This window comes from Eriocheir sinensis, chromosome 11 (assembly GCF_024679095.1).
Source record: "Eriocheir sinensis breed Jianghai 21 chromosome 11, ASM2467909v1, whole genome shotgun sequence".
In the NCBI taxonomy this organism is placed as follows: domain Eukaryota; kingdom Metazoa; phylum Arthropoda; class Malacostraca; order Decapoda; family Varunidae; genus Eriocheir; species Eriocheir sinensis.
In genome coordinates this window covers 139,620-153,476 of record NC_066519.1, presented here as the reverse complement: position 1 = coordinate 153,476, position 13,857 = coordinate 139,620, and the positions used below count along the sequence as shown (strand labels likewise).

General features: G+C 43.1%; 1 protein-coding gene across 1 annotated transcript; it reads right to left on the bottom strand.

Annotated features, from left to right (window-relative positions):
- Window positions 1–443: 443 nt before the first annotated feature.
- LOC126997103 (uncharacterized) lies at window positions 444–3,377 on the bottom strand. Its single transcript, XM_050858165.1, has 3 exons — window positions 3,039–3,377; window positions 1,940–2,754; window positions 444–455 (listed from the first exon to the last, which is right to left on the bottom strand). The coding sequence occupies exons 1-3, from the start codon at window positions 3,223–3,225 to the stop codon at window positions 444–446; spliced, it is 1,014 nt and encodes a 337-aa protein (XP_050714122.1). The 5' UTR covers window positions 3,226–3,377.
- Window positions 3,378–13,857: the final 10,480 nt, after the last annotated feature.

The following is a 13,857-nucleotide window of genomic DNA, read 5'->3' as shown; positions in this document are numbered from 1 at the left end:
AGTCCGCTAAGGGGAATTCTAAGTAATACTTAAGGGCCTATGCTTAGCTAAAAGTTGTTAAGTGCAAGGCTTAGTATTATTCTTAGAATATTTGTGTATACGGCCCCTGGTACCTATTCTGAGTGGGCCTGCTATCTCCTATACATGGTACCGATAATAGCGTACCGGTACCCAAACCAGAACCTATACGCCAATACTGGTTTCTATTAACGGTTCCCAAACTAGAACCAACAATTCAATACCGGTACCAAAACACCAGCAGGTCCGATACCAAAACAAGTACCAATAATCTGTTACCGGTACCATTAAAACAAGTAGTCCTTCAAGATGGCGGACTGGCAGACAGGTCAAAACGAAGCGGAGATTTATAAAGTGATTTCCTCGGTTTATTCATGGTGAAGGAGGCTGTTACGGTCTCCCTGGCACTTGGCACTCTTCACCGTTCAGCTTTCCGCCTGGAGTGCCACGGGGGTAAGCCTGGGCGGAGATATAGGCTGTTTTATAGGCCTGTGTGGCTGACATCCCCCTTCTAATCCTGGCGGCCGTGTTTTAAGGCGTGTTTTTTTTTTGTATGTTAGGGATGTTTTATTTGTGGGGGAAAGGCTGTGGGCGTGGGGGGTGAACTCCAACCATGGGCTTGTGGCAGGGTGGGCGGGGTGGGCATGGGGGGTGAATTCCAACCATGGGTGTGTGGCAGGGTGGGCATGGGGGGTGAATTCCAACCATGGGTGTGTGGCAGGGTGGGCATGGGGGGTGAATTCCAACGGTTGCCAGTCACTACGGCCCTCAACCACTACGGCCCCAGTCACTTCGGCCTCTGACCCTAGTCACTACGGCCCCAACATGAGTCACTACGGCACCAACCCCTAGTCACTTCGGCCGACTCAGACCAACCACCCTAGTCACTTCGGCCATCATTAGAAAGTATTTTTAATGAAAACTGGTATTCTTTCCTGCTTGCATTAATAGGAAATAATTGCAGTAAGACATGTTGATAAAAGAAAAATATATTTAACACAGAAATAGCTATATAACCAGAATGTATATGGTTCATACAAACTGTACAAATCCTAGTCGTACAACACACATAAGGGAATCTGATACAGTATACATATATTTAGGTTTAAAACTTGTGATGTAATATCTAATATATAGTATGTATAAAAGCATTTTAAAACCTATGATATAATACATAAAAGACCATTTATTGGGAAGGTCCATTTGTACATAACTTCGAACATGCTTTTAAGAGGTGATTGGTGGTAATTTCATGGTCTTCATACCGTTTCCATAGGGCAAATATTTTGCCTTGCACTGTTCTAAACTGACGGCGCTGGCGACGTGTGTGTTTACCATCCTTGACAAGACGGACCTCTACAGTTACATTTTTTGCTTCTTTGTACAGTAATGGCACTAAAACATAAAATGGAATATGAGAGCTGCCTGCCATACCATTCAACTTTCTGTGGTATCCCTCTACGTCATTGTTAGTCCGGATACTCTGCCCGAATACAGTCCAGTCACTTGGCGCCCAGAATCCATTGATCCAAGTTTCTTTAATATAATCCATTAGAATTTTAAGTGGTCCAGGAGACACTCGTAATTCAACCTGTTCAAATGTTGTTTTTATGTGTTCTTCAGGGAGGAAAGGAAGTGCCATGAGCTGCCTTATGAAATCCTTAGTTGGGCGATGATTCATGTATGGTGCAGCCAGTCCTATTTCTTGGATTTTTCTCCAAATTGCTTGATTCCAATGGAACGAGCATCCTTGCAATTTTACTATCGGGAGTAATGTCCTGACAGCCGACCATACAGCAACTTCAAAATCTAAAACCAATTTCTCTACTTTGCACTCCTGTAGTATGTCTAAAATAACCTTAAAAACTTTCTTATAATCTTTTTTTCTTTTCCCCGACATGAGGGTAAATACTAGAGGTACTTGTTTTATATGTCCTTCTATTCCTTTCACGAATGCATGGATGCCAAATAATTGATAGAATGGCTTGCGCACTACACGAAATGTAGCATCCACGTACCACGTCCTTGCATTCTTGAGTAAAGCAAGTTGTTCAGAAGTAGCGAATATTAAGTGTCGGCCACCAGTTATAGCAATATCCTTCTGAAGGAACTCTTTTGGGATGTAATTGTCATCCAATTCAAAGTTCAAATTATCTGGTTCATCAGGTCTGTCACCCTGTCTAAGGCGATTTAGAGACCGTGCTATGTTAACTGTATTTAAACAGGCTGCATCATCCCCTTCTGTGGCAGTTCTAGCACGATCCACTAAAGAAGAAGCGGATGAAAAAATGTTAACCTTCTCTTTGGCTAAGGCCTTTGCAGTAGCAATGACTTCAGCCTTAAAAGTAGCACCTTGTTGGGGTTCGTGAACATGATGATGAGATCCTCCGGTGAAAATGGAGCCATTCTGAAGGACAGTAGCAGGACATGTTAGCATCTTGTTTCTCACACTACAGTGCCAAGTTACTTTACCAGTTGGATTTTTCTTCTTCCCTGTGGCCTTTTGGTTATAGGTATAACCAAAGGAATCTACAAGGAGGGCATTTCCTCTTCTCGTACCACCTTCAACGATCTTATAAGAGTTTATTAATTCATCCCCTATACCTGGAACTTCATCAATAATGTCATCAGGTAGAATACTTTCTTCATATTCCTCTGGCAAGGCTGGTCGGGTGCTGATGTCCGGGATAGATCCTACCTCCTCCAAAACTCCCCCTTCCTCCGTCTCCAACAGATCTGTACAACATCAGTATCATCACTAATAACATCAATACCATCCCTAACAACATCAGTAACATTTTAATAATAATAATAATAATAATGATGATCATAATCATAATAATAATAATAATAATAATAAAAACTCACCTTCATTATCTACTGGTCGGGTGCTAACGTCATCAAGAGGTAAAGCTTCCAAAGGTGTGCTTTCAGCCATAGGGACGATGTTCTGATAAACTACCGCTTCCTCCTCCTCCAACTTGTTTTTCACTATAGTATAATAAAAACATAAAATTTACCTTCTACTTCTGAACATGTGATGCAGATCCAGTGCATGTGTAGCTCCCCTTTCACCATGGAACGATAATCCTTGTAGGAAATCCCGGTGTTACACTTCCTGTGTTGCCAGCGTTCACAGTTAGCGCACTGAATGGCATGCTGACGAGGCCGAACTTCACTCGCGCAAACCACACAGGGATATTCCATGATGGAGAATGATAACAGAACTGGATCTTCATGACTTGTAAGCAAAGCAGCGAAGCAGACGAATATTAACCCGTCACCCAAAAATAGAGGCTCGGAACTAAGTGTATAATTGCTAGTGATCGTGAGAATATCATCTTTTATTCTCTCTCTCTCTCTCTCTCTCTCTCTCTCTCTCTCTCTCTCTCTCTCTCTCTCTCTCTCTCTCTGTTTATTAGAGAGAGAGAGAGACCACATGTCAATTTTTCTCTCTCTCTCTGTGAGGCCTGGATGAGATATTCAGGAGGAGTTGGACTGAGACAAACAACACAAATACAAACAAGTGGTTTATTGAATTCTTTAGACATATACATAGACAACATATGATTTATACACTTTTGGTAATATATACATGTATGATTCTATATTCCTTTCCTTGGTTATGAAATGACATGTGGTTTCTCTCTCTCACTGTAGTTCTTATATTTAAGTTAACATCTTGGGAGGCCGTAGTGCCTGGGGCCGCAGTGACTAGGGTTGACGGTGAGAGAGGCCGTAGTAACTAGGGCCGTAGTGACTAGTGCCGAAGTGACTGGGGCCGTAGTGGTTGAGGGCCATAGTGACTGGTTCCCAATTCCAACCATGGGTGTGTGGCAGGGTGGGCATGGGGGGTGAATTCCAACCATGGGCGTGTGGCGGGGTGGGCATTGGGGTGAATTCCAACCATGGGTGTGTGGCAGGGTGGGCATGGGGGGTGAATTCCAACCATGGGTGTGTGGCAGGGTGGGCATGGGGGGTGAATTCCAACCATGGGCATGTGGCGGTGTGGGCATGGGGGGTGAATTCCAACCATGGGCGTGTGGCGGGGTGGGCATGGGGGGTGAATTCCAACCATGGGTGTGTGGTAGGGTGGGCATGGGGGGTGAATTCCAACCATGGGTGTGTGGCAGGGTGGGCATGGGGGGTGAATTCCAACCATGAGTGTGTGGCAGGGTGGGCATGGGGGGTGAATTCCAACCATGGGTGTGTGGCGGGGTGGGCATGGGGGGTAATTCCAATCATGGGTGTGTGTGGGGTGGGCATGGGGTGAATTCCAACCATGAGTGTGTGGCAGGGTGGGCATGGGGGGTGAATTCCAACCATGGGGTGTGGCAGGGGTGGGCATGGGGTGAATTCCAACCATGGGTGTGTGGCGGGCTGGGCATGGGGTGTGAATTCCAACCATGGGTGTGTGGCAGGGTGGGTATGGGGGTGAATTCCAACCATGGGTGTGTGGCAGGGGTGGGCATGGGGGTGGTGCAACCATGGGTGTGTGGCGGGTGGGGCTTGGGGTGTGAATTCCAACCATGGGTGTGTGGCAGGGTGGGCATGAGGGGTAAATTCCACCCATGGGTGTGTGGCGGGGTGGGCATGGGGAGTGAATTCCAACCATGGGTGTGTGGCAGGGTGGGCATGGGGGGTGAATTCCAACCATGGGTGTGTAACAGGGTGGGCATGGGGGGTGAATTCCAACCATGGGTGTGTGGTGGGGTGGGCATGGGGTGACTTCCAACCATGGGCGAGTGGCGGGGTGGGCGTGGGGGGTGAATTCAAACCATGGGCGTGTGGCGGGGTGGGCATGGGGGGTGAATTCCAACCATGGGTGTGTGGCAGGGTGGGCATGGGTGGGGAATTCCAACCATGGGTGTGTGGCAGGGTGAGCATGGGGGGTGAACTCCAACCATGGGTGTGTGGCGGGATGGGCATGGGGAGTGAATTCCAACCATGGGTGTGTGGCAGGGTGGGCATGGGGAGTGAATTCCAACCATGGGTGTGTGGCAGGGTGGGCATGGGGGGTGAATTCCAACCATGGGTGTGTGGCAGGGTGAGCATGGGGGGTGAATTCCAACCATGGGTGAGTGGCAGGTGGGCATGGGGGGTGAATTCCAACCATGGGTGTGTGGCAGGGTGAGCATGGGGGGTGAATTCCAACCATGGGTGTGTGGCAGGGTGGGCATGGGGGGTGAATTCCAACCATGGGTGTGTGGCAGGGTGGGCATGGTGGGTGAATTCTAACCATGGGTGTGTGGCAGGGTGGGCATGGGGAGTGAATTCCAACCATGGGTGTGAGGCAGGGTGGGCCCCCCTCTCTCTCTCTCTCTCTCTCTCTCTCTCTCTCTCTTTCCTTCCTCTCACGGCCTTTGGGAGTGCGGGGAATACAGCGGCAAACAGGAAATGCATTTCAAACACACAGTTTTTCAGTTATGTGGGTTGAAAAATACCCTAGATGTAGGGAAATTCTTTACATTTACCTAGATGTAGGGAAATTCTTTACATTTACCTAGATGTAGGGAAATTCTTTACATTTACCGAGATGTAGGGAAATTTTTTACATTTACCTAGATGTAGGGAAAGTCTTTACATTTACCTAGATGTAGGGAAATTCTTTATATTTACCTAGATGTAGGGAAATTCCTTACATTTACCTAGATGTAGGGAAATTCTTTACATTTACCTAGATGTAGGGAAATTTTTTACATTTACCTAAATGTAAGGAAATTCTTTACATTTACCTAGATGTAGGGAAATTCTTTACATTTACCTAGATGTAGGAAAATTCCTTACATTCAGCCATTGTTTGCCACGTATGGAAACCACGCAATATCACTCAGTCTCCATAGAAGAGGGAGTGAAGCCCCCAACCATTGTTATCTCATTACCCTGCATGCTCTCCACACCTCCTTTACCCCATTTTGCTTAGGCTTACATAACTGCTTTGTAGCCCATACTTAAAAAAAATGTGTTGATATATTTGTATGTGGTATACTATGCAGGGAACTGTTGACTAAAAGGACGGATTCAGCGGCCCTTGTCTAAAGCCTAATGCAATGGCTAGAATTATACTTAGAAATTTTGGGGGGGCCACCTTTGTCTGCTGATTACCCCACAAAAAAGACCAAATTACCCCACTTTGGGGTAATTTACCCCAGACCCCTGCGGGCCCCATTACAAGGTTACATAAAGCTAGGTTTGAGTAGTTTAAATATATTTGAGGGATTCTTTGCCACATATGGACACATCGCAATTTCACTCAGTGTCCATAGAAAAGGGGGGGTCGAGAGGGGTGAAGCCCCCCATTATAAGGTTAGGTAAAGTTAGGGTGGAGTAGTTTAGATATATTTGAGGAATTTTTTGCCACGTACGGAAATCTCGTACTTTCACTCAGTATTTATTGCAGAGAGGCGGCCGAGAGGGGTGAAGCCCCCCAGTTAGAAGGTCATGTAAAGTTAGGTTGGAGTAGTTTGAATGGTAAATCTTGGGAATAGCGGCTCCTAGTGGGTGTGCGTTTAGGGCACAGTGTGGTGGTAATTACAACATTTCCAGCAGGTACGACGGGGTTTTGACAAGCGGACAGGTGTGTTTATGTCACCAGGGTGTATATTTCCACGCCGGCCTCACAATTTCTTCCAAGTCAATGGGCGATGAGACTGCAAGCTCCAGGGTGAAGAAAGGGAAGAGCCCGCGTGGAAATATACACCCTTGTGACAAAAACAAGCCACCTGTCTGCTTGTCAAAACCAGTTGTACGTGCTGGAAATGTTGTAATTACCACCACACCGTGCCCTAAATGCGCACCCGCTAGGAGCCGCTACTCCCAAGATTTACCGTTTGAATATATTAGAGGGATCTTTTGCCACGTTCAGAAACCTTGTTACTTCACTCAGTGTTTATAGCAGAGGGGGGGTCGAGAGGGGTGAAGCCCCCCGTTGGAAGGTTATGTAAGGTTAGGTTTGAGAAGTTTAAATATATTTGAGGGATGTTTTGCCACATACGGAAACCTCGCAATTTCACTCATTGTCCATAGAAGAGGGGGGGGTCGAGAGGGGTGAAGCCCCCAGTTAGAAGGTTATGTAAGGTTAGGTTGGGTAGTATAACCTGGTAGCAGCGACGGGCCAAATTTGTGGCTTTACCGTGTAGCAGCGACGGGCCAAATTTGTGCCATGATATAAACCCCCAAAATAGATGATACATAAACTGATCACAAATGCTTTGATATATACGTATTATGAAATGGTTATTATGAGGGGTGATTTTTTCTCATTTTTCTCGCTTGGAGGGACCATTAAGAAACATGATCCCCGCTGCTACCGGGTTAAATATATTCAAGAGATTTTTTGCCACGTACGGTGCTGTGTTTGTGGCCTAGCAGCATTTGATTACTGGTCACAGCACCAGTGCACACCTGTAATAGGTGTAGCTTGTAGTAACTGGTTATATCCCATCCTCGTGGACGTGTCCGTGGTGTCAGTCTGGAGGATACGCGTGGAGGCACTTAATATTTATTGACAACTCTACATTACTCTCAGCGCCCTCGTCTGAGAGGAATCCTCTCCAAGCTACATACATGTAGCTCAAACTTACAATACAATCCTATTGCAGAAACATACAAAACTATAAAGGTATTAAATCTCATATAAGGGATTTGGATTCCCTGTTATTATAGAGTTACTTTTTGGGGCGCCTACAAAGAAAACTTAACAGTAATGTATAACTTATAAATACTTCTTACTCTATTCTTAATCTACTTACGTATCAAACGGAAACTGCGCAATTTCACTCAGTCTTTATAGCAAAGGGTGGTCGAGAGGGGTGAAGCCCCCAATTAAAAGGTTATGTAAGGTTAGGTTGGAGTAGTTTGAATATATTTGAGGGATATTTTGCTATGTACGAAAACCACGCAATTTCACTCAGTGTCCAAATTGGTGGGGGTCGAAAGGGGTGAAGCCCCTCATTATAAGGTTATGTAAAGTTAGGTTGGAGTAGTTTGAATATATTCAAGGGATTTTTTGCCACGTACAGAAACACGCAATTTCACTCAGTGTCCTTAGCAGAGTGTTTTTACCAAGTACAGCTTGATCTTGACGAGTCAGTGCCTGGACCCAGTGTTATATGTGTACTCAATAGTGTGCCATTTTAAATTTGCTCCTGTGTTTACAAAACTTTACCATGTACAGTATAGTAATTCCAATGTGGCCAATTAAGTGGGTCTCAGTTTTTGTCTTTAAGCTTACATGCATTAACCCGGTAGCAGTGATGGGCCAAATTTGTGTCTTTACCGTGTAGCAGTGCCGGGCCAAATTTGTGGCTTTACCGTGTAGCAGTGATGGGCCAAATTTGTGTCTTTACCGTGTAGCAGTGCCGGGCCAAATTTGTGGCTTTACCATGTTGCAGTGACAGGCTAAATTTGTGGCTTTCCCGTGTAGCAGTGACCGGCCAAATTTGTGGCTTTACCATGTAGCAGTGATGGGCTAAATTTGTGGCTTTACCGTGTAGCAGTGACCGGCCAAATTTGTGGCTTTACCATGTAGCAGTGACGGGCTAAATTTGTGGCTTTACCGTGTAGCAGCGACAGGCTAAATTTGTGGCTTTACCGTGTAGCAGCGACGGACCAAATTTGTGGCTTTACCGTGTGGCAGCGACGGGCCAAATTTGTGCCATGATATAAACCCCTCAAAATAGATGATACATAAACTGATCACAAATGCTTTCATATATATTATGAAGTGCTTTGTGTGAGTGATGTTTTTTTCTCATTTTTCTCGCTCTGAGGGACCAATAAGAAACATGATCCCCGCTGCTACCACCACCACCACCACCACCACCGGGTTAAGAATACAATTTGATGCCAAGGAATCTATATTGTTCTTGGTTTAGAATGATATAATTTATCAGAATTGGTAGCCTCATTTTTGTACCCTTGATATCAATTCCAGTACTAGTGAAGTAGCTAGTATCAAAGTCCAGCTAAGCCAGTGCTCCTTCCTCATCCAGAATAACATTAGATTAGTGTATTGTATCCACAAACACTTTCCTCCCAGTGTTGTTACCTTTAAGTTGTTCTTCGTGGGTGTCTTTAATATTCCATCTCATAAAATGTTTAGTACTTTCTCCATAAATGGAATGGTAGTGACTTTCACCTGTTGAATGCTAACGTAGGTGATCTTTCAGTAAATTAGCAACGATCAAGTTTTTTATCCATCAACTTGAAGCAACCAATTTACCAATCATTTGTTGTGTTCTTCATTGAATTCACTGAACTTGCTCCTCTTCTTGCATTTTGCAGCCAACAGTGAGTGCCGGGCAGCTGACGGTGGACCTGGTAATTACCTGTGAGAAGGTGAGGCAGTATCTGAAGCACACACACACACACACACACACACACACACACACACACACACACATGCATGCAAGCATACACTTAGCTTGAGACATTCCATGTACCTCCTGTGGTGAACTCACACCTTTGCCCTGTCTTCACACATGACTTGTTAATATCATGCTTTAAACCCATTATTGGTCTAATGTTTTAGTTAGTCCTTGGATGTAAGGCAAGTCTTGCTCAGCTCAGTGACATTGCACTGAAGAATGAGGCTTGTCCCTTGTTTGCTTGTGTCTCATACTCCATAAATCAGGAACTTGAGAAGCTGCTCCAAGTCTTGTCTCAGGTGACTGAGTTCCATGAGGGTTGATCCTTCACTGGTGACTTTGTGGTGTAAAAATTGTGATTAATTTGATTGTCATGAAATGCAAGGTGCATAATCAAGTCACTGGAGATGATTGTTAGCAAGATAGTCGATACTTTAGTTTTTAATGGAGAAAAGGTTGAAGGACAGTGTAATTTAACGGTAAATGTTGTATCAAATGTAACGCAAATACTCTGATATAAGTTTTCAATTGAGGGAAAGCTTGTAAAATTCTCAGACTTGAATGAAGAATGAGTATGCATGTTTCAATGGGTGATCTTTTCCTAGATCATGAGATGTTATTTTTGTCTCCAAGGATCTGTTCCCATGCCTTTGGCCTTGCTCATGTACCTATATTTGCATGTCATTCTGTCCCCAGCAGTACAAAACAAGAGTGGCAAATATGATATGATGGAGATATGACACCAACAACAGTAGAAGAGAGAGTGTTATGTTAGATTAAAGATAATGGAAGTATGGTGCCAGTAACTGTGTTTTGTGCCCAACAGGTGGGCACCACCCAGCCCCTCTGACCACAGCAGCAAAGACCAGTGCCATGTCTTGCCTGCCCAGTCCCTTGCTGTCATGCAGACCCCCTCATAGAAGTGAGTGGCGTGGCCTTTACATGTGTGACTCTATCTGTGTATGCCTTTGACAGTCTGTCATATCTCTAAATACATTCAGTTATCAATATATCTGTCTGTCATATCTTTAAATACATTCAGTTATCAATATATCTGTCTGTCATATCTCTAAATACATTCAGTTATCAATATATCTGTCTGTCATATCTTTAAATACATTCAGTTATCAATATATCTGTCTGTCATATCTTTAAATACATTCAGTTATCAATATATCTGTCTGTCATATCTTTAAATACATTCAGTTATCAATATATCTGTCTGTCATATCTCTAAATACATTCAGTTATCAATATATCTGTCTGTCATATCTCTAAATACATTCAGTTATCAATATATCTGTCTGTCATATCTTTAAATCCATTCAGTTATCAATATATCTGTCTGTTATATCTCTAAATCCATTCAGTTATCAATATATCTGTCTGTCATATCTTTAAATACATTCAGTTATCAATATATCTGTCTGTCATATCTTTAAATACATTCAGTTATCAATATATCTGTCTGTCATATCTCTAAATCCATTCAGTTATCAATATATCTGTCTGTCATATCTCTAAATCCATTCAGTTATCAATATATCTGTCTGTCATATCTCTAAATCCATTCAGTTATCAATATATTTATCTTTTGCTAGTCTGTCATATCTCTAATAAATACATTCAGTTATCAATATATCTGTCTGTCATATCTCTAAATCCATTCAGTTATCAATATATCTGTCTTGTGCCAGTCTGTCATATTTCTAATAAATACATTCAGTTATCAATATATTTATCTTTTGCTAGTCTGTCATATCTCTAATAAATACATTCAGTTATCAATATATTTATCTTTTGCTAGTCTGTCATATCTCTAATAAATACATTCAGTTATCAATATATCTGCATTCAGTTATCAATATATCTGTCTTGTGCTAGTCTGTCATATTTCTAATATTATCTTTGCTAGTCTCTGTCATATCTCTAATAAATACATTCAGTTATCATCAATATATCTATCTATATCTGTCTTTGCAGGAAAAAAAACCTGGAATATAAAAAACACTCTTGGGGGGTTATTGAGTTTTATTGTTTTTTGTTTTTTTCATTTTTATTATGTTAAAATGTAAATGAGTTGAAAGAATCCATTACAAAGTGTTAGACTGGACTCTCCGTTTCCCGGAGTAATGGTGGGAAGGCCAAAAGTCCGGGCAGGAATATACTTGTCTGGCACCCTGGGTCTGGCAGTGCCACACACCCGAGCACCACATTTAAGAAAAATTAACTAAAACAAGTTATTTGAAAACTTCCAATACATGTCAACCATGGACAGTGACACCAAGTGTCTGCAATTTTTTTTCAGCTCCAGGTGCTTAAGCACACTGTACTACTGTGAAGTATTTCCAATGAATGTTTTCTATAAGAATTTAATAATGAAGAAACTGGATGATAATCCTAAGCAGCAGTTGATACCTGTGAACAGTGTCAGCAGCAGCAATGCAGTGTTTGCTGTGTCCTCTGCGGCCATTACAGGCAGTCCTCAAGTTTGGAGGTATGCAACCTACCTCACACCTACGACGACCAGGCCAATAATATTAGTAATATGTCATTAAGCAATGAGGTGACATTTTAAATATCCTGCCATGGAGTGACTTGTTTACTCATTGCTCCTGCACCCCTACAGCCCACCACTGCCCTCATGTGCTGGCAGGAGGGAGGATGGGGGGTTGGTTGGGCCAGCCCTCCCAATCATTCCCCTCCATTGCCTGTGGCACTCAAGCTGTAGCACTACTCATGCTACTCTACCTATAGTTTATAGACCTACAGTCTGCTATACAAGCATAGATCCAGCAGCTGCTGGTCTGCTAGCACGTGAGGCGAGCAAGGGTGGAGTGAGTCTACCCAATTATCTCCACACTACAAGTCTCAGCTGTGTTGGGTTCACCTGTTAGCCCACACAGGTGAGGAGAGAGCCAGCCTAGATAGTCAATCAGCTGAGTACAGCCAAAATGCCATTCCAGAACAACAGCTCCCTCATAAAGTTTCTGCAAGTAATATAAAGTTGCACAATGTGTGAACTTGATCCCCTATGAACATAATGTTTCTTACTTGCAAATGTAAGGTCAAAGCGTGGCTGCATGAGACAACAATATACTGATATGTCCAGGCAGCGGAAACTGACCAGGGGACGGAATCTGATGGACTTGTTTTGATGCCCGGATTGGGTCAGGAAAGGCTGAACACAGCCGGGCACATGTCTTGAGGACCCAAGATTTTGTCTATTGGGAAATCCAATATCTAGGAAATTGAGGTTCAAGTGTGATTTAGAGTGAAAAGATTATTATAAAGTGAAGAGCACACACACGATCCAAGGTGCAGGCTGGTCTGTGTTAATTTATACTCTACAGAAAATGACCTTTTGCTTCTCTAAACATGACTATTATTACTAATTTTGACTAATTTATTTTTTAATATGAAGAATAAAAATGATAAAAACAAAAATACAAAAAGTCTGTAAAACCCAACATAAGGCGGTGGGTTGGGCTTAAAAGGAAGGATCATTCCCAAGCTTGTTTATATCAACACATCAACCAGAACATAGACTCGGGAGGCCAACAACATATACATAAATTAAAAGAAAACATGTTCTTTTAGGGAAATTTTAACTGATTTCCTTATTTTTATGGGGGGGAAGGGGGAGGGGGGTGTTATGCCAACCCGGATATTTTCAGTCCATCTCTGTCTATCAATATCTATCTATGGTTCTATATTTAATTATGTTCTTCATGTATCCATCTGTCTGTGTATTGATGAATGAATGCATCCATTTATATTATTTTTGTATCTGTATCCATTGTTGTAATGTTGCAACCATTTTTACTAGTACAAGAGCTTCTCTACTCCATGAACATTACCTTTCTCAAGCCATTTTGTTCACTGGAAAGCTTCACTCACCATGGATTTGTTTAACCCTTTCAAATGAAGCTGCTTTTTACTCTTCTCTCCAGAGTGAGCGACATAACCTCCTGACTGAGCTGGTCCAGGAGGTGGTGGTCCTGCAATGCCTATGAGCGATGGGACAACAACCAAATCCCTGGCCACAGCTGCGCTACCTCACCTCCCACACAACAGAGGAGGACGTGCTAGTGTGAGTGTCCAGTGTAGAAGCATAATTTTTTTTTCCTATTTGTAAGGAAAGAGAACAACCAAGTGCCAAATCATCAAAAAGGAAGATAAAGATAAAGTTGAATTGTCACAACATGCTCCCGAACAGACAGGAGGAGTTGCCAAAGAATCGTTAAAGTTCCAGACATGTTGATGCTTCCATCCTGAGAGGGTGTAAGCTATAGGAGAAACAATAGTAAGAAGGCTGGTCCAGGGTTTACTGATGAAGGTGCTGATCAGTAGTACCATGAACAGCACGGCTGATTTTGAATGGAAAGTTGCGTGTGAGTTGGTCGGGTCACAGCCAAACTAGTCTTTCGTACCTGTTTCCTTAGTGCCATTTCCATGTCTTTCTGAGTGT